At 36.0% G+C, this 25023-nt stretch overlaps 1 protein-coding gene across 1 annotated transcript in view; it reads right to left on the bottom strand.

Annotated features, from left to right (window-relative positions):
* Nucleotides 1-5824: 5824 nt before the first annotated feature.
* The window catches only part of HELLS (helicase, lymphoid specific), a 40111-nt gene continuing 20912 nt past the window's right edge, over nucleotides 5825-25023 (bottom strand). Inside the window, exons 9-23 of the mRNA XM_042908015.1 lie at nucleotides 24488-24712; nucleotides 23948-24130; nucleotides 22993-23136; nucleotides 19784-19980; nucleotides 19491-19587; nucleotides 17987-18148; nucleotides 16865-17004; nucleotides 16640-16778; nucleotides 15216-15299; nucleotides 15015-15134; nucleotides 13193-13309; nucleotides 12721-12880; nucleotides 10136-10232; nucleotides 9980-10056; nucleotides 5825-6387 (exon numbers count right to left, since the gene is read on the bottom strand). Coding sequence (XP_042763949.1) covers nucleotides 6293-6387; nucleotides 9980-10056; nucleotides 10136-10232; nucleotides 12721-12880; nucleotides 13193-13309; nucleotides 15015-15134; nucleotides 15216-15299; nucleotides 16640-16778; nucleotides 16865-17004; nucleotides 17987-18148; nucleotides 19491-19587; nucleotides 19784-19980; nucleotides 22993-23136; nucleotides 23948-24130; nucleotides 24488-24712 — 2037 coding nt within the window. The 3' untranslated portion in view covers nucleotides 5825-6292. The remainder of the gene's footprint in view (nucleotides 6388-9979; nucleotides 10057-10135; nucleotides 10233-12720; nucleotides 12881-13192; nucleotides 13310-15014; nucleotides 15135-15215; nucleotides 15300-16639; nucleotides 16779-16864; nucleotides 17005-17986; nucleotides 18149-19490; nucleotides 19588-19783; nucleotides 19981-22992; nucleotides 23137-23947; nucleotides 24131-24487; nucleotides 24713-25023) is intronic.

Genomic DNA, 25023 nt, shown 5'->3' with positions numbered 1-25023 from the left:
GGGAGCTCTGTGTACAGATGTAGAAACAAGTGCAGAGGAGTGACCCCATGTCCCCTGAACCTCTGAACTTACCTTCCTGTGGTGCCCAGATGCGTCAGGCCTCCTGATAACAGTAGCCTGGGAGGAAGGTGCTGGCATTTCAACTCTTAGCTGGCAGAGATCACATGAATGTTTGCCTGTCCTTTCCTAAGTGGGTGTAACTTGTGACATTCTCCCCAGCAGAGTATGAGAGTTCTAGTTTTTTTAAAGGTTATTTATTTAGAGAAAAAAGCTCGAGTGGGGGAGGGGCAGGAGGGAGAGAAACCATGAAGCAGATCATAACTGGAGTTGAAGTCAGATGCTTAACTGATTGAGCCACCTAGACGCCCCCAGAGTCCTAATTTCTCTACATCTTCACGGATTGTTTTCAGTCTTTAATGTTTTTTTTGTGGTGACTAGTATCTCATCGTGCTTTTCATTAGTGTTTCTTTGGTATATGATTAAATTACTTTTTCACACACTCCATGTGCTTTACATTGTTAACTGTCCTTTCAAGCCTTATGTCCATTTTAATTTCTTTGCATTCTTATTATGGAGATTTATTTTGTTTATTCATGAAATATGAAAGTTTTGAGTGAGATTATTAATGCAGAAGATATGGCTACCTTGCAACGGGACCAAGATTCGAAGAGAATAAAGAGGGCATCCTTATGGAGGGTTAGCCAAACATGGCAGATTAAGGAGAACATCCTTACCCCAGGGAGGGTTTGGTGGTCCCTCCCTGTCTTGCACAGTCTCTCAAAATAAACTCAAATTACATCACTCCTCTCTTCTTTCAGTTTTAACCGCCTATTAGGATTGGCTGGCAAAGGATGGATTTAAAACTTTAGGTTGGAATTTCAACACATTGAAAATTTTATGGTCTTATATTTTTGTTAAAACATGTGCCTGTCTACTGATCTTTGTTCCTCTGTGAATGACCTATCTAGTTTTAAATGATTCTCTTTGAGGTTATTTTATCTACAATGCATCCAGGTGTAGTTTTCCTTATCCTTTCTGTCTAGCGCCTGGTAAACTAAACTAATTCAATAGGAGGGCCTTCATATTTCTTTAATTCCAGGAAAGTCAATAATAGTTTTTAATCTGGTGTGTCCATCTGGTTCTTCTTTGTAACTTTATTCCTGCTTCATGTTTCCAACATGCTCTTTTATGCAGTGAACAAGACAAAGTACCCAACGATGAGATGAGAGGCTGACAGATGGGAAAGAGCAAGATTCTTTGGCAGGAGGAAGGGATAGATGAGGGACATTCATTCTAAAGTGAACTGTGAGCTGAGACTTGAATGCCAAGGAGCCAACCGTGCAAATATCTGAGTGAGGAACATGACCAAACATCAAATCCAAATAATAATGCATCGATGAATTATGAATTGATGAATTGTAAATTTCTGGTTATCTCTGGCATTGCTGGTGCCTCTGTTAGAGTCCACTCAGATCTTAAACTTCCCATTCTCTTTCATGGAAGGATTAAATTTGTGTTGTGCCAAGTTATCTAATATTCTAGTATCACTTCTCTCTTGCACCCTACTACTACTGGTACAAAAAGGGTTCAACGGAAGATGGAGAAACAAATAGGAATAGGAACAACCTTGAAACTGAGAGAAACAGGGTGAAGGAAAGCCGCCTGCACCTATTGCTCCCACATGAGTCTGTGCCTGGTTCTGCAGCACAAAGTAGTCAGGTCAAAGAGCTCATTTTGATAAAACAGTAAGATAGGATTCATCTTGTATCTTTCAAGTAACCAGAGAAATAAACTTAAGTGGGGCGCCTGGGTGGCTCAGGTGGTTAAGTATCCAACTCTTGATTTTGGCTCAGGCCATGATCTCATGGTTCAAGAGATTGACCCCATATCAGACTCTGTGCTGACAGCACATAGCCTGCTTGGGATTCTGTCCCTCTCTTGCTCTTAAAATAAATAAGTGTTTGGGGTGGCAAAACACACAATCCTTATTCAAAATCCAGTAATAAACGGTACACAGAAGAGGAAGACAGGCAATATAAATGTAACAGATCTGTTCTCACCAGAGGTTCTCTTATTTTTTTCATCTGTCCTGCAGGAAATGCTTTTTATTAACTTAATGTTCTAAAACTTCATTAATGCATGTACCTGGCATAGATAGAACTAGTCCATGATGACAAATATTACAAGAGTGGTTACCCTGGGGTAGGGTTTAATTAGGAGGAAGAGAGAGCCTTCTGAGATGCTAGGAACACTAGATGGTAACACGGATTGGCAGTCACACAGTGGGAACCTGTGTATACAACTAAACACTTAAGATTTCCGTACTCTCCTGAAAAAAGTAACACCTTCATAAGAAGTAAAAGATATTTGTCATATTTCTCTAATGATTATGCTATTTTCTTATTTCATTAAATAGCTTTTTAAAACTCAGAGGAATGAAACCTTCATTTGACCACCTTAATTGGGTGGATGCTGTTAGAGTACTAAGCATGAAGGCAGGCATACTTTATTTTATAAATGTTATTTTTTTAACATTAATTTTTATTTTTAAGAGAGAAAGAGCATGAATGGGGGAGGGGCAGAAAGAGAGGGAGACAGAATCGGAAGCAGGCTCTAGGCTCTGAGCTGTCAGCACAGAGCCCGACATGGGGCTCAAACTCACGGACAGCGAAATCATGATGCAAGCCAAAGGGAGATGCTTAACCGACTGAACCACTCATGTGCCCCTGTGTATTCATTTCAATCAAATCTAAAAATCTACACAAGCTCATTCTAGGTCACATGAATGACCAAACAACTTTACCATCAAGTATAGCCGCCTATATCCTGGAGTTAAATGCTAAAGTAACACCTTGAGACACCATTTATTGTCTGGTTGCCATTTGCTTGGCATTGTTGTCAAACTCCTGTCCTATTCATGTACAATTGGACTACATTATGTGGTAGTTTAAGCTTAGTTTGCCAAAAGTATATAAGATTTTGAAAAAATATAAAAATATTTTTATAAATTATTTTAATTTCTAATCAAAACCTATTTAGAATTAGCATTATTAGCTACATTAGGGATGTAAATGTGTATAATGGAAACACAAGCTTCACTAGATTTTGACAAGAAATGACATTTTCTCCGAATGTAACAGTAATGGTAGTTAAATCAAGTCAGGACCATAAATGACTCCAAAGAACTGAACAGCAAAAGAGATTTTTTAAAATTTTTACTCCTGGAGTGTCTGGGTGGCTCAGTTGGTTAAGCATCTGACTTTAGCTCAGGTCATGATCTCATGGTTTGTGGGTTTGAGCCCTGCATCAGGCTCTGTGCTGACAGCTCAGAGCTTGGAGCCTACTTTAGATTCTGTGTCTCCTCACCCCTCTCCGTCCCTCCCCGCTCGCACCTTGTCTCTCTCTCTCTCTCAAAAATAAACAAACATTAAAAAAGTCTTTTAAAATTTTTCTCCTAAGTATGATTCCTTGGGCTTAATTTAGTAACCATAATTGATAGTGAAGTAATAAAAAACATGTTATTTGCAGAGATGTACTGGCTAATACAGCAAACAGGATCATAAAAACTTAACTAGAATTAATTTAAAAAGAAGCTCAAAACCAAAATAATTTGCGTACAGACCTTAAAACTAATAGAAGTACCTAATGTTTTGGTTATAAACGTTATTACTTTTCATAAATGTTATTACTTTTCAGTCTTCCCATAAAGTATTACTTCAAACTGCTAAGATTTAAAAAAAATAACATAATTACTAAGATATTAGTGAAAGACACTATCAAACATGTTTGCTTAGATTAGAAATGTTCAAGTATCACTTTCACTACACCTCTGAACACATAAGGAACTGCCTAAGGATATGGAAGACTCAACAACAAAAAAGCTAATATTTTTCATGACAATGATCAACCAAAGGAAGACAAGCCCTGTTTGAGAATATTCTTTGAGACAGAGAGTATGTTTCAGCATCACAGAGTGAGAACATCTGTTCCCTTCTGCCCCTTCCTTACTAAAATCTAGAACTAAGATAACATAATAAGATGAAAGAGGTATTAAACTCCCAGAAGAGATGGAAACACAAGATTATGGAAGCTGGAAAATAAATGCATGGTTTCTAACAGTCTCAACAGGTGGAGTGCAAGCTCAGAAGCTCAGATTTGGGATAGTTTGAGTTATCAGGCAACCAATTAAACATGTCAAGTAGTCAGTTGGATAGGAGTTCAGGGGAAAGAATTCTGGCTAGAGATATAAAAGAAATCTGAGCTATCTACTTAAAGCAGTAAGATAAGACCATCAAGGGAGCCCTAAGCTCTGCTTGGGACGTTCTAATGTCTAGGGGTCAAAGACCTAAAAAAGAAATAGCAAAGGGGACAAGGAAGAACTAGAGAAGTAGGAAGGAAAACCAGGCCAATGTGTTCGCTAGAAATTAGCAAACTAAGGACATTGTTTAGGAGGTTGCACTGTAGCTTAAAGACCAAGCACACTGAGGTGACAGACCTCAGTAAGAACTGTTCCAATGGACAGAAGGGGATGAAAATCTGACTGGAACAGATCTAGGAAAAAAAATGGAAGAGGAGAAACAAAAATAGTTGTCTGTGTTGTATGAATTTTGTTTAGATTTGATTAAAATGAATACGCACATAAAAGCTAAAATTCCTGAGCTATGTCCACACATTTCATTATGAGAAACACAGCCCTATATCATCAATTGTAAATACAGACAACTTTTCAAGGAGCTTTTTATAAAAGAGAAATGAGGCATTTCTGTTGGCTCCAGACAGGAGGATACGTCCATAGTAACAGGAAAGGAGGACTCGTGAGCACAGATGCTGGTAGATTCACAGGTGCAGTGGCAGCAACTTTTGCAAGTTCTTTTCTGATTATTTCTATTTTCTAAGGGCCAACAGGGAAAAGATAAGAGGGAGGGGTTACATCTTACAGATGTAAGAACAGAAGTAAACCCATGAAACAGTCACTGGAAAATGTAAGCCTGTAACCTGTGCCTATATCCAAGTTAAATGCTCAAGTAACACCTTGAGACACCATTTATTGTCTGGTTGCCATTTGCGCGGCACTGTTGTCAAATTCCTGTCCTATTCCTGCACAATTTAGAACAGACTAGGGAAACTTAGTAGGACTACTAAACAACCAAGTTACAGGTATGATTAGCCAGCATGACTGATTCGTAAACATTCCCACTTAAAAAACACACCTGCTCTGTAGTCCGTTCATTTGAATATTCTCTCAGAACAATTTTTCTTCTAAGTCCTAGTTTGATTACCCTAAGGCAGAGATAATCTAATCTATATTGAATACAATAACATTTTCACGAGAGACAAACAACCTACACAGAAATGTATGGTTCAGGGAGCATTCAGGACCTCTCTTCCTTACAATCTGACATACAAGCCCTAAATTGTTCCCATTTTGGCCTTTATATTCCTCTACTATATACTATGAATTTCATAGGAATTTCATTCTTACATCTTGTTTTCTTCTCTCTGGTACGATTTACTCCTCCTACTATATATACATTTTCAAGATCTTTGCTCTTGTTATATTCTTGTTTTGCACAATATATTACCACTTCCAACTTCTGGCTTTTTTGGTCAAGACCCTACAGTCTCTCTGAGAGCCATCTCTGCATTAACCAATGTCCAGTTGTAATCTTCATATGACGTATGTGTATAGTACTACTAATGAATAAAAATCAAGTCAACATAATAATACTGAGTCACAATGCCAGTCCAGACTTCTGCTATTACTTCACCTGAACCATTATTTTCCTGGGGGGGGGGTGGGGGGGGTGGGAATCTGAGATCATCATATAACAAACATTTATTTGGTAATTTATTTTATAGAAATAGACTCTAAAACCAAACAATTTCTTATTTAAACACCAGAAAGCATAATCCCAATCATTCCCCCATCAAAAGCCTACTCCATAAATGAAGTACCCCAAACCCATGAACTGTACTCCTAAAAGGGGGGAAAGACTTTAAACTTCCACAGGAAGACTGTATAAATCTGGCAGTGGTTAAGTACACATCAGCCTGTACCCAAGAATATTACTGAGCCCAAATAATTAACGGAAAAATCTAAACTTACTATGAGTACTTCTTTGTTCTTAATAAGGCTCAGAAAATTACCATCTATTAATTATGCAATGGTACAAGTTTCATTATGTAAACTGATACAACCAAAAAAGTAAAGCGGATAATCTGGATTTTAAAACCAATACAGGTAAATCACTAGATGTAAACAAGAACTTTAAGGGCAGTCTTTAGTTCCAATTTAAAACAAACATTCAGGACTGGAATCCTCAGAATTTTCTAGTATCTTGAAAATCCCCATCTTCTCTTTAATCGGTCCTGAGGCATTCATTTGATCTAAGAGAAAAATACATAAATGTTTTTTATTTTTTTAAACAAGTATTTATTTTTTAAAAGTATGAGAACCTAAAAAAAGAATATTAAAAGAAATGTCCAATATGTTGTTATGAAAAGAGTCATCTGTCCAAAACTTAAAAAACCACAAAATGTGAGCCACTTTATTCCTCAATCATTAATAGTCAATGTAACAAAAGCAAGAAAGTAAAATGTACTCTTAATATAATGAGAACTGGCCTCCAAGGAACAAATATCAGTTTGCTAATCAAAATCACTTCTGTTGAATTTAAGATATATTAAGTATAGGGAAACAGTGTGAATTACATTTTCAGAGATGTCTTAAAAAATACCAAAAGCCCAGGGGCGCCTGGGTGGCTCAGTCGGTTAAGCGTCCGACTTCGCTCAGGTCATGATCTCACGGTCTGTGAGTTCGAGCCCCGCGTCGGGCTCTGTGCTGACAGCTCAGAGCCTGGAGCCTGCTTCAGATTCTGTGTCTCCCTCTCTGTCTGACCCTCCCCCGTTCATGCTCTGTCTCTCTCTGTCTCAAAAATAAATAAACATTAAAAAAAATTAAAAAAAAAAAAAAATACCAAAAGCCTAATATTTGTTAGTTTAAAGGCTGGAAAGCATGATACCATGAAAATTTATCTTAATACACACTCCAGCTGATAACATGTGGTCTTTTACATTTTTGTCAATGATAGCTATGGAATGAAATCTCTACTGGTGTTGAGTAGCATTACTCTGATTTCTTAGGAAGCTAAAGCATCTTTAATATGTTCCCTGGCCACTTTCCTGCCTACTCACGTTGTCCTTTTCTCTTGTTGACTTTTAGTTATCTATATGTGATAAACACTTCCTTATCTGTTAGGTGTTGCAAATATATTTCTGTGGTTTGTCTCTAATCTGTTTATAGTATCATCTGCTTTAAAAAATTTTTTTAATGTTTATTTTTGAGAGAGACAGAAAGAGAGAGATGGAGACCCAGAATCCAAAGTAGGATCCAGGCTCGGGGTTGTCAGAACAGAGCCCGATGAGGGGCCCAAATCCACTAGCCATGAGATTGTGACCTAAGCTGGAGTCGGAAGCTTAATTGATTGAACCACCCAGGCACCCCAGTATCATCTGTTTTTATACAAGTCTTTAATGTAATTAAATCTATCAATCTATAAATAAACAAACATAAAAAAAATATTTTCCTGTACTAAAGTCATACATGTATTTTCCCGTATTTTTAAAGTTTTGCTTTTAATATTTAGGTTCTGACCTGTTAATTTATTTACAATTTGTTCTTGAGTGTGGTATGGTGTCCTAGCTGTTGATTAGAAATGTCCCGGGGCATGCTTAACAGACTGAGCCACCCAGATGCCCCAAAACTATAAAACTCTCAAAAGAAAACACCATGACCTTGGCTAGGCAAAGATTACTTACACATGACACCAAAACAGTAAGTGGTAACAAAAAAAGATAAACTGGACTTTATGAAAATTAAAAAGTTTTGCCCTTCAAAACACACTAATTAAGAAAGCGCAAAAAAAAAAAAAAAAAAAAAAAAAAAAAAAAAAAAAAAAAAAAAAAAAAAAGAAAGCGCAAGATAAGGGATGCCTGGCCAGCTCAGTTGGTAGAACACGCAACTAACTCTTGATTTCAGGTCATGAGTCCGAGCCCTATTTTGGGTGTAGAGTTTAGTTGGGGGGGGGAAGAGCATCCAAGATAAGCCATAAACCGGGAGAAAATATCTGCAAAACAAATATCTGATAAAGGACTTGTATCTAGAATATATAAAGAATTCTTCCAACTCAATAAGACAACACAATTTTAAGAAGAGCTATTTGAAATGAAGCTGAAGATATCACGAGACTATATGCAGTGATGTGCTTGTAAATGTTCAACAATTGGCTTCCCGGATACCCTGCCCCATCAAAAGGCCCTGGATTTGTAGTTTTTCCTTATTTCCACGGTATTAACATATTCCTGCTTTCACCAATACTACACTACCAACATAACAGTGCTGAAGGTAGGGGTGGGAAAAGATGTGCAGTAGTATAGCTTTATACTGTATTTCCCCTACGCAGTTACAGTACACATAATTGGGCATAGATTACCAGTAGGTTATGAAATAATTAGGGAATGATGAGTTTTAAATATATTTGTTTACAAAATAATTTATGGTCACCAATGTAGACATCAACTCATTATTCTAAAAACTGAAAAACAGAAGAAGCAATTTATCCTGCTTCACCTGTATAAACTATATCTCAGAATAACCAGAGTTGGTAGGGAAAAGTTCTTAATAGACTCATTCTGGCTAATAAAGGAAAAACAAGAAAATTACCATTTTGCAGTCCTTAAGGTAATAATTGTTGAAAACAATCATCAGTGGATACTAAAATCATCAGGCTTAATAAAAGACAGAAAACTTGATAAGATCAGCCTGAATGACCTGACCAATCTTAGCTCACTAAAAATAAGAAACCCAGAAAAGCACTTCCTGGTAGGATTTAAAATATGACAATAGCTATTTGGTCTCAGCTGGTGACATACCATCTAGACTAAGGAAGACCTGGAAACTTCAGGACCATGTGAACTGCGTCAGCAAACACCAGAAGCACCCAGGAGGCCAGGGTGATGCTGGTGGCATGACCACAGGATCCACTTCAACAAGTATCACTGAAGTTACTTTGGGAAAGTTGGAATGAGGCATTACCACTTACAGAGGAACCAGAGCCTCTGCCCACCTATCAACCCTGATAAATGCTCCCCAAAACAAGACTGGAGCTGATTCTACCATTGATGAAATGAAATTGGGCTGCAAACATCCGGGAAAGAGAAAGTTCCCAAAACAATCTGTCATCATGAAGGCTAAACTCTTCAGCGGAAGAGTGGAGAAGGTTAAGGGTGTCTATGTGGGGGAGCCTGGTAGCTTAAAACCAGGTGGAGGGAGCTCATTAAATGCTAACAGGTGCTTTTCTCAAAGAGAGAAAGAACAAAGTATTACAAAGTATTCATAAGAAACAGAACCTAGATCCAATTAAGCCTATAGAGCTATTTACATAGCTATTTATCACTTTTCTGAAAATAAGTAGATTGAGGAACAAATCAACGAACACAAAAGGGGTTAAAAAAATCAGCCAATTTCAAAATATAGGTCATTTTATAGGACAACCCACTTTTCCTCTATGACATGCAACAATGAAAGTGAGAAGGATGTTACAGAAGAGTCATAACAATGAAATTTAGATCCTGATTCAAACTGTAAAAAAGGATTTGAGACAACTGGGGAAATCTGAATATGGCCTGGGTAGTAGAGGATATCAAGGTTTTAGTGCCAATTCTCTTAAATGTAATGACATAGTGGCTACATTTAAAGACCTGCTCTTCCCAGTAAAAGATGCCTGAGTAAAATGCCTGGGTAAAATGTCATGATTTTAAGATTCTGACAAAAGAGAATCAAAATGAAAAAAGACTAGTTAAATGTTGTGGACTATTGTGGCTGAATCAATTACATATAGGGGTACGTTAAGTATTACTATTCTCTCTTCTTACATGTCTGTTTCAGTTTCCAGTAAAAGAAAAATAAAAGGTTACTTGCCAATGAGATCACTTCGATCTAGCAACAACTCCAAATCTTTATCGCTAATGACCTTCTCTCTTGATCCTTTTACTTCTCTATAAGAAAACAAAATATTCAAGTCCATATGATAAATCAAAACTATGAATTACATTTTTTTAAATTAAAATATCTTACCTTTCATAATCTCTAGATTTTAATAATTCCATTAATTCCTTAGGGTCTAAGAAGTTCTTAGATTGATTTAATCCAGACTGACCACCTTTGAAATGATCTAGAAAAAAATTTTCAAGAAAATCAAAACATTGAAAATTGCCTTTAAAACCAAAATATACTACATTATAAACCAATCAGAATGGTGTATGTTAAAAAGTATAGGCAAAGTCAAGTGGTGATAAGGGGAAAAGTAATCACAGCTCTCATACTTTGCTAGTAGAAATGTAAAATGGTATGTCTGCTTGGAGAAAAAATTCAGCAGGTTCCTGTAAGTAAACATGCACCCATCCAAAGACCAAGAACAAACAAATGCATGTGTCCACAAACACTTGTACAAGAACAGCTTATTCAGAAAAACCAAGATCTGAAAAACAACTTAAATGTCAACCAACAAAAGAATGGACAAACTATTAACTTCTAATATAACATAAATGAATCTCAAAATGTTCTGCTGAACAAAAGTAGTAGCTACATACATACAAATGAATCCACATATGAAGTTAAAGGAAAAACTAATCTGTGTCACAAAAATCAGAACAATGGCTGCCTTCTGGTGAGGAACAAGAGAGCATGGAAAATGACTGGTGTAGGGGAAAATGGTTTTGGATGATGGAACTGTTTACCTTGACCTAGAGGATAGTTACACTGTGTGTATTCATTTATCAAAATTCATCAACCTGTACATTTAAGATCTGGTTATTTTACTGTATCCATATTATACCTCAATAAAACACTGACAGTATTTTAAAAATTCTTTTCAAATTGTTCTTTGAAATTAATTTCTCAAAATACTGAAAACAGACTTGGGAAAATAAAACTAGACAAATTTTACTGAATTTAAACTATATTCAATAAAGAAAATATATTTCATCATTCAAATTCCTAAAGCAGCACAGGTGAAAAAATTTTAATTTGCACAAAATCTTCTTAGAAAAGTTCTTTTTTCCTCCAATTTAATTCCAACTACAATCTGAATGTTCCATGAAGTCAAATTAAAGATTTCTAAAACCTAACCTCAATGTCAGATACACTGGAGGAAGTATTTGCAAGTAGAGAGCAAGAAGAAAAGTAGCATAAAATAAACTAATAGTGATTTTTGACATTATGTTCCCATTACTCTAGGCTTCACAACTTAACAGATGTTTTCAACTTTTGTGATGTAGCCATGAAGACAATTTCTCCAAATAGATTTTCATACTGACTGAATAAAAGCAGAAACTTCTCCAAGGAATCTTAGGGAACAGAATATAAAATGCCAATGCCTCACCTACTTCACTTCCCCTACTTCTCACAATCTAAAACACTGTATTTTAAAGATTATATTTGAAACAATGAAAAGGACATTCTAGAGCCACATATTTTTTGAAATAGCAAGTTCAATCAAGTAAATAGTTTTTATAGCACTACTTCAATGTATCCTTAATATTCTAAAAAAAATTTTCTTTAATGTTTATTTTTGAGAGAGAGAGAGAATCAGAGACAGAGACTGAGCATGAGCAGGGGAGGGGCACAGAATCTGAAGCAGGCTCCAGGCTCTGAGCTGTCAGCACAGAGTTGAACACAGGGCTCAAACTCATGAACCGTGAGATCATGACCTGAGCTGATGAAGTCAGATGCTCAACTAACTGAGCCACCCAGGCACCCCGATATTCTAATACTTAATATACTGAACTTCCAAGAGGCTTAAAACTTCCTTAAAGCCTTTCGACAGGCAAATCTCTTATCAAGAATAAGCATTAACATCATGTCAGAGATTAGGATATGGCGTTTTAAAAGTGTCCTGGATAGGGGTTTCCTTGCCCCTCTGCTCCTCATCTAGACACTAATGTTTTTCCTTTGTGTTTATGGTTACACCAATCCAGTTTAGGTCTTTACAGCTACAAATTCCCCACTGCTTACTAAAATACTAATCAAGCTGTACTTATTTATACATTTTTTTATTTTACAGAAAGAGCATGCGCACAGGTGGGTGGGGGAGAGGGGCAGTAGGAGAGACAGCCTAAACAGGTTCCACTCTCAGCACAGAGCCTGACATGGGGCTTACTCCCATGGCCCTGGGATTATGACCTGAGCCGAAATCAAGAGTTGGAGGCTCCAATGACTGAGCCATGTAATCGCCCCCGTACTAATTTCTTTTATAAAGAAATCAGTGGGGCACCTGGCTGGCTCAGTCAGTGGAGCATGCAACTCTTGATCTTGGGGTTGTGAGTTAAAGTCCCACACTGGGTGTGAGATTACTTAAAAATAAAATCTTTCAGGGGCGCCTGAGACGCTCAGTCAGTTAAGCGTCCAACTCCTGGTTTTGGCTCATGTTATGATCTCACAGTTTATGGGACTGAGCCTCGCATTGGGCTTTACGCTGACAGTGCTACTTGGGATTCTCTCTCTCTCTGCCCTTCACCTGCTCATGCTCTTTCTCGCTCTCAAAATAAATAAATACACTTAAAAAAAATCTTCAAAAATATAATAAGGAAAATATTAGTAACAAAATTCCACAACACACAACAGGCAACTGAAACAAAAAAGTACTACAAAGTATTATTTACTTTTGTGGATGATCAACTTTTCCAGTTTTCTTTTAGCAGCTGCTCTTTCCACAATTTTCTGATCAATAGTATTTGCTGTGACAAGACGATATACAACAACGGGCTTTGTCTGACCAATTCTATGACATCTATCCTGGGCCTGAAGATCAGATTGGGGATTCTTAGAGTAAAAAGAAAAATAACATTTAACAGTTGAATATTAAAGTTACTTAAACTCATACTATGTGGGTAAAGTCACATGCATGCATGATCCAATCAGAATCTTTTAAATAGTGTCTTAAACTCATTGTAGATCTCTAGAATGACTTCAATGATAAAACATGTTCAAGTCTTTACACATAGGGTACTTGATAATGATTTTTGTTTTAAAATGGGATACCTTTTCAAAATAAAATTGCAAAGCATACAATGAAAGATAAAAAAAAATTCAGAATGGAAATATAATCAGCATATTGCTATACTTTTGACTTACCCAATCACTATCATAAATGATAACTGTATCTGCTGCAGTCAAATTAATGCCCAGGCCACCAGCTCGTGTACTGACTAAGAAGATAAACACCTCTGGATCTGTGTTGAAGCTGTGCATCTAAAAGCAAAAAAGGGTACAGACCCAAGGAATTAAGAAATTATTACTGCCTGGAACATGGATATGGTGTTGCATGTGGAACAACCATCTTATAACCATGTGTTTATAGCAAAGGCAGGGGGGGAAGGCAATGCCAAGGGATATAATAAGCCAGCATTCTCTAAACTAGGTATGAATTCTTCATTACCTACAGGATTTTTAATGTGGAGTAAAAAAATAATGAAAACCCCAGAAGTCATTACAGTTGAAAAAGACAGGGCACCTGGGTGGCTCAGTTCGTTAAGTGTCTGACTTTGGCTTGGGTCATGATCTCACGGCTTGTGGGTTCGAGCCCCGTGTCAGGCTGTGCGCTGACAGCTCAGAGCCTGGATGGAGTCTGCTACGGATTCTGTGTCTCCCTCTCTCTCTGCCCCTCCCCTGCTCATGCTCCGTCTCTCTTGCAAAAATAAACATTAAAAAAAATTTTTTTTAAAAAGCTGAAAAAGACTAATTTGCTGGAAAGAGGTAAAATTATCAAAGACTTCCTTCCCACAAAATAAATAATTGTAAGCATATCCACTGCCCAAATTAAGATAATAAACCAGGGACTTTAAGAAGCACTCTATCAATTTGATCTTCAGAGGGGCTTGACACTGAGTTCAGTCAGGCCAGTCACACAGGTAGGTCATACCTATGTAACTAACCTTCAGTGGAAACCATGGACACCAAGGCTCAGATGAGCTTCCCTGGCTTACTTCACATGTGAGGTTACAAATTGTTCCTGAGAGAGCACCTGGGTGTCTCCAGTCAGTTAAGCGTCTGACTTCGGCTCAGGTCATAATCTTGCGGTTCGTGAGTTTGAGCCCTGCGTCAGGCTCTGTGCTGACAATTCTGAGCCTGGAGGCTGCTTCAGATTCTGTCTCCCTTTCTCTCTGCCCCACCCTCACTCATGTTCTCTCTCAAAAATAAACATTAAAAAAATTAAAAAACAAAAATTAAAACACCCAGGTGCCCCTGTTATCTCAATATTCTTAACAGTGGTGGTGAAGTAGGATATTATGAAGTAAAGGTGGACCAAAAGACACATATAATTTAAGAATCATTAAGACTTAGCGGTGCCTGGTTGGCTAAGTCAGTTAAGCATCCGACTTTGGCTCAGGTCATAATCTCAGGGTTCGTGGGTCAAGCCTGACATCGGACTCTGTGTTGGCAGCCCAGAGCCTGGAGTCTGCTTCAGATTCTGTGTCTCCCTCTCTCTGTGTCCCTCCCACGCTTGTGCTCTGTCTCTCTCAAAAGCAAACATTAAAAAAAAAAAAAAATCATTAAGACTTATTATAACTAAAAAATGCTTAGGTTTTTGATCCTGTTACAAGGTTTTCAGTCTATCAACTTGTGGGTCTACTCTGAACATTACTTTAGAAATCAAGATATGGGGGCGCCTGGGTGGCGCAGTCGGTTAAGCGTCCGACTTCAGCCAGGTCACGATCTCGCGGTCCGTGAATTCGAGCCCCGCGTCAGGCTCTGGGCTGATGGCTTGGAGCCTGGAGCCTGTTTCCGATTCTGTGTCTCCCTCTCTCTCTGCCCCTCCCCCATTCATGCTCTGTCTCTCTCTGTCCCAAAAATAAATTAAAAATGTTGAAAAAAAAATTAAAAAAAAAAAAAAAAAAAAAAAAAAATCAAGATATGAATTACAAAAAGGAATTTGATACGTATGACATAGTCTTACATTTTTTTCTCTCTCTGAATAAGACATGGATCCATCAAGCCTGCTGAAGTTGAAATTTCTAAAGTGGCAGTAATCCATCAAAATATCTAACATTCTTGTCATTTGTGAAAATAGCAGCACCTGAAATTTAAATATATCTTAGTATCTATTCTGATTAATAGGAAGTAATTAAATAACCAAAAATCCAATCAAAAGCACAACCTTGTGACCTCTGGATTTTAGTTCTGGCAGCATTCGATCCAAAATTAAGAATTTCCCAGAATTTGTTACCAACTCTTCATCAATCTTAAAAGCAGACAAAGAGGGACAACAGAAAAAATAGAATAATTATCAATAACTTTTGTCAAATAAAATCCAGATGAACAGTTCATTTTAATGACAAATAAGTCCCTATAAAACTAAAATTTTTAAAAATTGACCTTATTTATTTGATCTTTTTAAATAAGAAGATAGTTCTTTCTCAGGGAAAGACACACTCTAGAATTTAAAACCAATGATTTCACAAAAACAAAAATCAGTCTAAGTCCAACCTTGATCTATCCTTCCCACCCCTCTCCCAAAGGCTTTGTAATAAGAGAACTGTTAAGTTTAAACCTACTACACATGTTGAAGTTTTTCCTTTATAAATGTACTTTCAATAAAATATGAATATTACTGCTAGAATTCTCAGTATAAATTAAACATAAGAGCTTATAAGCAACCTAAATATTGAAGAAAATTTTCACCTGGTGACTATTAATTTCCTCATCAGAGATTATCTTCTTCCTTACTTGAATGAAAAACTGTAAAGAAGTGGTTTGCAAATGGGGGCAATTTTGCCCTCCATCCCAGGGTATATTTGGCAATATCTAGAGACATTTTAGGTTATCACAACTGGGGAAAACATATTTGGTATCCAGTGACCAGAGACTAGGGATAATGTTAAATGGCATATAGTTCACAGGCCAGCACCTTGTAAAAAAGATCTGGCCCCAAATGTCAATACTGTCAGGGATAAGAAACTCTACTGTGTAAGCTAGTGTGAAATAGGGTTATTGAGGATTACTAAAAACAGATTTATTTTAATACTATGCCATTTTTCCATCAAGTGCCCAAGAAAGTAATTTCATTCACCTAATCTGAATGCCCGTAACTTAGTAAACTTTTTGGTTCTGTGACTATCTGTTGAGATGTAGGTAATGAGCAGCCAGAATGATTTTGACAAGCTAAATACTAACTAAAAGGAATACTGAAAAGGTGACAACTATCTCTAATAGATAGCAAGTAAAACACAAAGTGGAAATAAATGGTATTAATAGCAAAACAAAACAAAACAAAACAAAACAAAAATACATCAATAAAACAAAAACTATTTTCACTATCACTCTAAATTTAGGGTGATTCTTAGTGTTCAGATAAAATATGTAAATAGAAATATTTCGCTTACATGTAGAAAGTGACTATCATTCTAACACTCAAAAAGTTCTTTCAATTTTGGGGGAGATGATCTTCACTTACTGGAAGGATTACAATCTTTATATTTTAAGGATTACAATACTTAAGTAATAATCAAAAAAACAAAATGACACTTTCCTTCAATACAAAAAAGTTACAGAAATCAAAACAGTAAATTAAATGGTACTGACCTTAAACTCTTGTGTGACCGGGTCTATTGGGTATTCAATCAAATACGGATGATTACAGCATTTACGAAGGAGCATCATTATATTCTGCAGCTTCAGATTAACTTCAGACTCTAGAGGGATATTCGTTTCCACAACAGCTCTACCAAAAACACATAATCCACGAATGTGAGAAATACAAAAAGTATCACAGTTTAAAGGATACTTAAATTTATTTTAAACTCACACCTTTCTCGGTCTACTTCTGGCGGTATTTGACTGATCAATTTTTCCAATTCATTAGGGAAATCATCTATTTTGCTGTAATTTATTGACTTTCTGGAACGCCGTCTTGGTCGTCCAGTGGGACTTAGCTCAACTGTTTCTTTCTAAAAGTGAACAATTAAAAAGGAATATGTTTAAAAAGCTATACCCTTGAATTCTAAATATATACAAAGTGTGATAGAATACTTTCATGTTTTAAGACATATAGAAATAATAATTTTGTCTTTCATCATCAACTTTAGTGATTTCCAAAGGCATAAAATCAAGGATCCATAAACTTTCACCAAGTGCAAATGTGGTCATATGAAGCCTAATTATTTTAACGTTTATGACAATATCTGAGAATTAGAGTAAATGCCTTCATATCTCCATGGAAAAAATTAAGGATGGGTAGAGCTGTTTTGAACTTATATGAAGGAATTTAATAACTTAGGGGCTCCACATATCTGCAATAGAGAGTATTTCTTTGGATTAGTATTAACAACACTGCAATGAAATTCCTCACAATAAGGAACAATATTAAATTCTGAATAGCTAAAAAGCCAGATCTTCCCTTTAATTATATAATAAAAATTGGGGAACAGTCTAATAGTTGTACAAAACAGAAATGTAGACCCATAAATATTTTGAAAAGAAATGCATAGGTCCATAGCATATAGTAAAAAAATCTGGACATTTAAACAAAATCTAAGGGTCTTTAACCTCCTATAAAGGGACTATGTGCTGTGTCTAGTTGGGAAATTCTTTTGGGAAATTCTTTTAGTATATTGTGTGCTTGATCAAATGTATTTCCAAGTCCATCACTCCACAGCATGACTAGGGTTAATCTGGGACAGGAATAAAAAATTTTAACAAACATTCCAGATAACGATAAAGCAACTGATACGTGAATCATCACCTGAACTTCAGTAGGATCACAGAATTACTAGGAGATAACTTTTGCTACTGACCTTATGCCTTATACTCCAGTTAGAAATTCACCCTCTACAAGTCCTAAAAACAGGTGATAAGCTCCAAGGCTGAAATTAACCATAAAAATTTCAATGCCAACTGTCATTTACAGTTTAGTTCAAATCCACACTCTACCTCACTGCATCCAAACATGTTTGCAATTGTACGGTTCACAATGGCTGTGTAAAAGATCTCTTGTTTCTTTGAAAGCGGTGCATAAACAACTACTTCTCGCTTAGGAGGAACTTCAAGAGCAACATCAGATTTTAGTCTTCTCAGTAAAAAAGGTGTTAGAATCTAAAATTTAAACATGAATAAACACGTGAATATTAAGCATTTCCAAGTTTTCAAGGAATACTCTCTCCACAAACCTCTTTACCCTTCTTTCTCTTTTCTTCCTGTATATATACTATCAAATCTTGAAAGGGGAGATAAAATATCTCCTTGAAATTTCCCCAAACCAGAACACATCCCAAACTCATGGTATTTATCCACAACATTCCAAAATTTAACTTTTTCAAAAACTCTTAATATTATCTTGAATATTTTAATAAGTAGAAAGAAGATGACATTTGTGCCTTTCAGAATTAAAGTGATAACCCACAACATTTACAGTGAGATTTTGGACTAGCATAAAACCAACACACCAACCAACCCAGAGATGTAGACGTAAGAGTTTCCTTCTGTAAATTCTAAAATTTCAGGCTTGAAATTATTCTCATTCATCTTCCTACTGTGTGATGTCATGTGATTTTCACATTTATAAAACAACACAGAAGTAACAGGTAATTATACCATTATTAAATTGTTGAGAAGTCTTCAGGAGAATACATAAACTTGTTTAAATAATTTTGTATCCTTTATAGCCTTATCTTGAAATACACATTGATAACTCATTTACATAAAGTTCATTTTAGGGCTCTGTAGTTGAATATTCCATAGGTACAGAGTCAAATACAAGAAAGGCTTTAAAAGAGAGAATATTACTACCAGTTTAAGAAAAAAGTATCTGTAAATAAGCTGCTCAGAAACACATATACCAATTGCCAAGAAAAAAAAAATACAAATGATTTGGTAGGGAAAGTATGATTTGGGATTTTATTGTTACTTTCAATTTTTGTACTGTTTCACATTTTTATCATGAATATGTATAAACTTTAAAATAAAAAAATTACCATGGATTTTGAATAAAATTGTCAATGCACAATTGAGAAGCTTTTTTGGGCTCTCATATGGAAATGACCAGGAGGCCTTTGACAGATTAATGTGTCTAAAGGAAACATAGGTAGGATTGGTGGAAACCACAGAAAACAGCAAAAATGGATCATGCAAAGTAAGTGAATTATGCAAATATTATTGGCGAACATTCATAAAAATCACCCACTTTCATTTTTTGGCTGACAAATATATCAGCAACCATAGGGGTAAAAGGAATATACATGAGTAGGGCAAACTTTTCACTTGAGTTCTGCTGTAAAGCCATGTGACATCTGGGGGTGAGGTAAGAGAAAGGGAGTTAAGTTAAATTTGAGGGGTCTTCATTTTTCCAAATCTCCTACAAAGGGTTGAACAGGTAATCTGTGGGGTTCCTTTTTTATTCCTAGTAGTCCATAGTAAGCATAATAAGACTAAGTCACACCTGGTGCAGCATATGCAATACATTCTGTTCTCGTTCTTTAGCAATAATATCTTCAGCAGTTTCTGAAAGACTAGTGATATCAAACCAAGATTCAAAGCTGTAAGAGAAAAAAGTGATTACAAGTTAACCTATTACATAAATCAATTGTATTAACATAATTATCACAAAGAACTTGCCAAAAAGCTATCATTTTATTCCAACTACTTAGAAGAAAGGAATTAATTTTAACTAAGAGCACATATTTGAGAAGACTAGAAAAATAAAGAAAGTAGTTAAATAACTGGCTTACCTACCTTTTCAAGTCATCGAATACATCTGGCAACAAAAAGTTCAGTAATGACCAAAGTTCTGATAAATTGTTTTGCAAGGGAGTACCAGTCAAAAGAAGTTTGTTATCTGCATTAAATCGTTTTAACTCCCTGATCAGACGGCATTTCATGTTTTTAATCCTGTGTCCTTCATCTACTATTAAGTATTTCCAATAGCAGTGCTAGAAAAGGAATTTAGGGAAAAACTTTATAATTATGATCTCACAATTTTTCCTACAAACAATTCTAAAAATAAAACCTCCTTATTAGGGATGGATGTTCAATCTTAACCAATGGCATTTCTGTATCTACTGAGGTGACCATGTTTTCCTTCGAGCTACTGAAAGGGTAAGTAAATTTCCTAAAACGGGTATATACTTGTGTTCCTAAAATAGACCTCACTTGGCTATGAACTAATAATTAAAGTCCACCTGCTATTATGTATTTAAAATTTCTCTATTCACATTCTTTAGGCAAAGCAATCTGTGGTTTCCCTGTGTAATACTTTGTCAGGTTTTGATTAGTATTAAACTAGATTCCTAAAAAAGAACTAAAAGCTTTTATTAGTTCCATATGCTCTGAAACATTAAATATCATTATAATTTTCATTCTTGAGGCATACATCTGAAACTGACACTTATTTAATGTTATGGTGTTCTCGATTTTTTACATAATTATTGGTTTATTTAGGTTTCTCTTTCTTCTGGAGTCAGTTTTAGTAATTTGTATCTTCACAGAAAGCCATCCATCTACTTTCTTTTTTTTTTTTTAATAACATTTTTTTTTTTTTTTTTTTTACATTTATTTATTTTTGAGAGAGAGAGACAGAGCACAAGCAGGGGAGGGGCAGAGAGAGAGGGAGACACAGAATCCGCAGCAGGCTCCAGGCTCCGAGCTGTCAACACAGAGCCCGACGCGGGGCTTGAACCCACAGACCGCGAGATCATGACCTGAGCCGAAGTCAGACGCTTAACCGACTGAGCCACCCAGGCGCCCCTCATCTACTTTCATTAAGTTATCATAAAAATTGTTTTAATTTCTCATTTTAAAAAACCTTGTAGGGGCATCTGGGTGGCTCAGTCAGGTTAAGCATTGGACTCTTTGATTTCAGCTCAGGTCATGATCTCAGGGTAGTGAGATTGGGCCCCTCATCAAGACTCTGCACTGGGCATGGAGCCTGCTTCTTAATTCTCTTTCTCTCTCTCTCTCTCTCTCTCTCCCCCCTCTGCCCCTCTCCTTGGCTCCCTCTGTCAAATAACAAAAATTGACCATTAAAAAGAAAAAAAAAAAGCCAAAACAACCCCCCAATTTTTTATTTCAAGCATTATAATCTCAAAGGAGAAAAAAAAACCCTTGTAAAAAAAAGCAAAACCAACAAAAACAAAAAATCTTACTCTCATTTTTCTTATCTTTCTCTTTTATGTTGATTGGCAAACTTAAAGCTCATCTATTTTATTGCTTAAAAATACAGAAACATGGAATATTTCTGGGAAATATAAATACCAACTTGTCAAGTTTAAGTATCCTTGGATAACAGGATTGGCAGATTGGGGGAAGAGGATGAAATGGGGCATTTTTGCATTTCACTTCAATACATTCAAAGCAGAATAAAAATTTTTTTCAAATAATATTACGACTTTAAGAAAAACAAATTGGGACTTCTTTTGCTGGTAACATGACAAACCAGACAACCCGAATAATCTCTGTCAGACATCTGTCTTAAAAAACCCAAACATAAATAAATGAATATGCACAACAATCAGAAAACCCAATGCAACAGAAATGAGGGTTCTGAAAAATGAATTACGTGAACAGATACTTCTGTTACCACCCAGCAATAGGAGCCCTGCACCCCCAAAGCGAAGATCCTTAAAATAATTTTAAGTTCAGCGAAAGAAAATTACAAAATTCTAGGCACTAGTGAATGGACTTGACAAGAAAGCTTATCTGTTTCAATATGGGTGGGATAGGGAGATCAAAATAATTAGAAAGGTCTTCACGTTATATTATTTAGTAGGAAACTGAACTTTCAAGAAACAATGTATAGTACAACCTTATATATAAATTATACTTATATGCTAAGAAAAATATTTATATAGCAGTAGCATTCTCAGAATTAAAATTGTTTTTGGGGTGCCCACATGGCTCAATTGGCTAAGCATCCAATTCTTGATTTTGGTTCAGGTAATGATCTCACAATTCGTGGGTTCAAGCCCTACGTCAGGCTCTGTGCAGACAGTGCAAAGTCTGCTTAGGATTCTCTCTCTCTCTGTTCCTCCCTGCTTGTGCTATCAAAATAAATAAATAAATAAGCTTAAAAAAAATAATAATTAAAATTGCTTTTAAGTCTGCATGCTTTTTTCTACAAGCAGTATTATTTTACTGTGAAGAAGTAACATAACTGCAATTCATATTCCAAACTTCCACTAGCACACAAGTCAATTTTTTTTTTAATGTTTATTTTTGAGAGAGAGGGAGACACAGAATCCGAAGCAGGTTCCAGATTCTAAGCTGTCAGCCCAGAGCCCAATGCGGGGCTTGAACCCACAAATCATGAGATCATGACCTAAGCCGAAGTCAAAAGCTCAACCGGCTGAGCCACCCAGGCGTCCCACTTAAAATCTGATCAAACAGAGAAAGGAAAAACATAGTAAAGAACTATGTGAAATAGGTGAAAGAGTGATAAAGTATTTCAAATACCAAACATTGAACTGATGATAGAGGCAATGAGCAAAAGTTAATATTCCAATTGTATTAAAACTTGGGCACTAATTGGTAATGTTATGCCATATATCCAGAAGACAGTCTAAAATTAACTTGTCTTCATATATTGTATTCTTATTTAATTAAAATTAAATGGATAAGTAAGTACTATATACTTAAACAACATGTCAGACATGTCTGTAATACATTCACAGATTAGGTATGTCTACTTGATTCTAACGCACTAAGATGATATTATGGCTAAAGGCAAGGTACTATAGGCCTTAATTTTCTTGTTAGAAGACTACAACCTTCAGCTCAATCTTTCTGTTAATATAAACCTCTAGTTTCTAAAACTAGAAACTGTAAAACACAATCTGACTTCCATTAGGGAAAAAAAAATTAAATGCTACTGGATGATAAGAAAGTGCGATGAACTAAGAAAAATATGGTTTATAAGTTACAAAGAATTCAATGTAAACAAATCATACCTGTAATGCATTTCGGTCTCTCATGGCTATTTCAAATGAAGTAATTACCACAGGATGAATCTGCAGGGTCCCTTTCCGCTTGTGAATATTCCTTACTAATTTTCGACGTTCCTGCTGGGTTCCATGATATAACATAGTAGGAATCTAGAAGATTTTACATTGGAACAAAATATAAGTATCAACAATTTGGAAAACAAAACATTAAAAATTTAGGAGAGAAAAAAAAGACAATTTAATTTAATCTTAGCTCTATTTCTCTATACCAAATGAGTCAATCACCTCTAATAAATTATTTTATTACTCTAAGGGAATAAGGAAAAGCCATAAAAACAAATCAAGTTTAAAGCAAGGATATAGCTAAGATGACACATATATGGAAGGTAATCACAGTAAGAGAAATAAATTCTACCTAGGTCAGACTTAGGTGAATCAAATTTCCCAGTACACTCAAAATCATCTAAGCCACCCCCTGTTGGGTTCCATGTTGGTAGCACAGAGCCTGCTTGGGATTCTCTCCCTCCTTCTCTCTCTGCCATTCCCCTGCTCGCGCTCTCTTGCTTGTTCTCTCTCTAAATAAACATTTAGAATTATTTTTGGCAAATATCCAAAATTATTAATACCTACTCTTTTCCATATACACTAAAAGTAGATTTTGCAGACATTTGAAAAATAACTTAAATAAGGGTGTGTGGCTGGCTCAGCCCGAGGAGTGTGCGACTCTTGATCTCAGGGTCATGAGTTTAAGCCCCAAGTTGGGTGTATAGATTAAATAAACTTAAAAACAAAACAAACAAACAAAAAAACCCACACAAAACCTCAAATAAGATATAGTGTTTTCTGTAGTGCAGAAATCAACATAAATAATTATAGTAACAGTTCTACAATTTAATTCAGGCAACAAAACAATAAAAATATTTGCAATGAAATGTATTCAACAAAAGGAAACATATCTTACGTCTGGTGTAAATCTTTGGAATTCAGCCATCCAGTTAGGAAGTGTAGATAAAGGTCCACAGACAAGAAAAGGTCCAGGTACTCCTCTCTGAATCATCAGTGCAATTGTAGCAATACACTGAACTGTCTTTCCCAATCCCATTTCATCTGCTAAAATGCCATTTATTCCATTTTCCCAAAGCATCTGGACAAAATAACAGACACTGTATTTAAGTTGATATAAACACCTATTGAATTATCAATAGTTTATTCTTTTTACCCAAAAATAATTCTGATGAGACTGACACGTTCATGGTTAATAACACTTGTGAGAAGTCAGTTATCAAAGCCATAAAAGTGTTGGCAGTCTTGAATAAGACACCAAAAATTTAGTCTTGATGGATGGATAAATAAATTAGAAAATAAGTATTTACACACAAATGTTCATTGCATATTTAATAATGAAACTTGGAAGGAACAACTCAAGTTGTGTTACAGCACATTAACAGGTTATTATATAGAAATGAACCAGTATCTTGTATTAAAACTGAGAATTCATTACCCTAAGCCATTCCATGCCTTCCACTTGGTACCACCGCATCACTCCTCCCGTGAAGTGTTTTGGTTGTTGAAAGGGTACGGGCTGTCCATTACATTTCCGAACTGGGTCAAAAAAGAATTTAGTATTCTGCCTAACCGTTTCAGACAATCTATTTTTAATCATACTATTTGAATCTTTGTTTTTCTGAAGGTCTTCTACACAGAGATTAGAAGAGGAGCTTTCATTCTGTAAAGAAAAAACTTTAATTAGGAGTTTGGTATATAATGCTACTACCCTCTATCAGAAAACTGAATAAACTTGGAGGGCCTAGGTGGCTCGGTCAGTTGAGTATCTGCCTCTTGATTTTGGCTCAGGTCATGATCTTGCGGTTTGTATTGAGTTTGAGACCCCTGTTGGGTTCCATGTTGGTACCACAGAGCCTGCTCGGGATTCTCTCCCTCCCTCTCTCTCTGCCCTTCCCCCGCTCCCGCTCTCTCGCTTGTTCTCTCTCTCTAAATAAACATTAAAAAAACTAATCAAAATTTACCCAGTCCCAT

The sequence above is a fragment of the Panthera leo genome, chromosome D2 (genome assembly GCF_018350215.1).
Source record: "Panthera leo isolate Ple1 chromosome D2, P.leo_Ple1_pat1.1, whole genome shotgun sequence".
Taxonomy (NCBI): Eukaryota; Metazoa; Chordata; class Mammalia; order Carnivora; family Felidae; genus Panthera; species Panthera leo.
The sequence above is the reverse complement of the archived record's forward strand: the minus strand, read 5'-3'. Positions and strand labels throughout refer to the sequence as shown.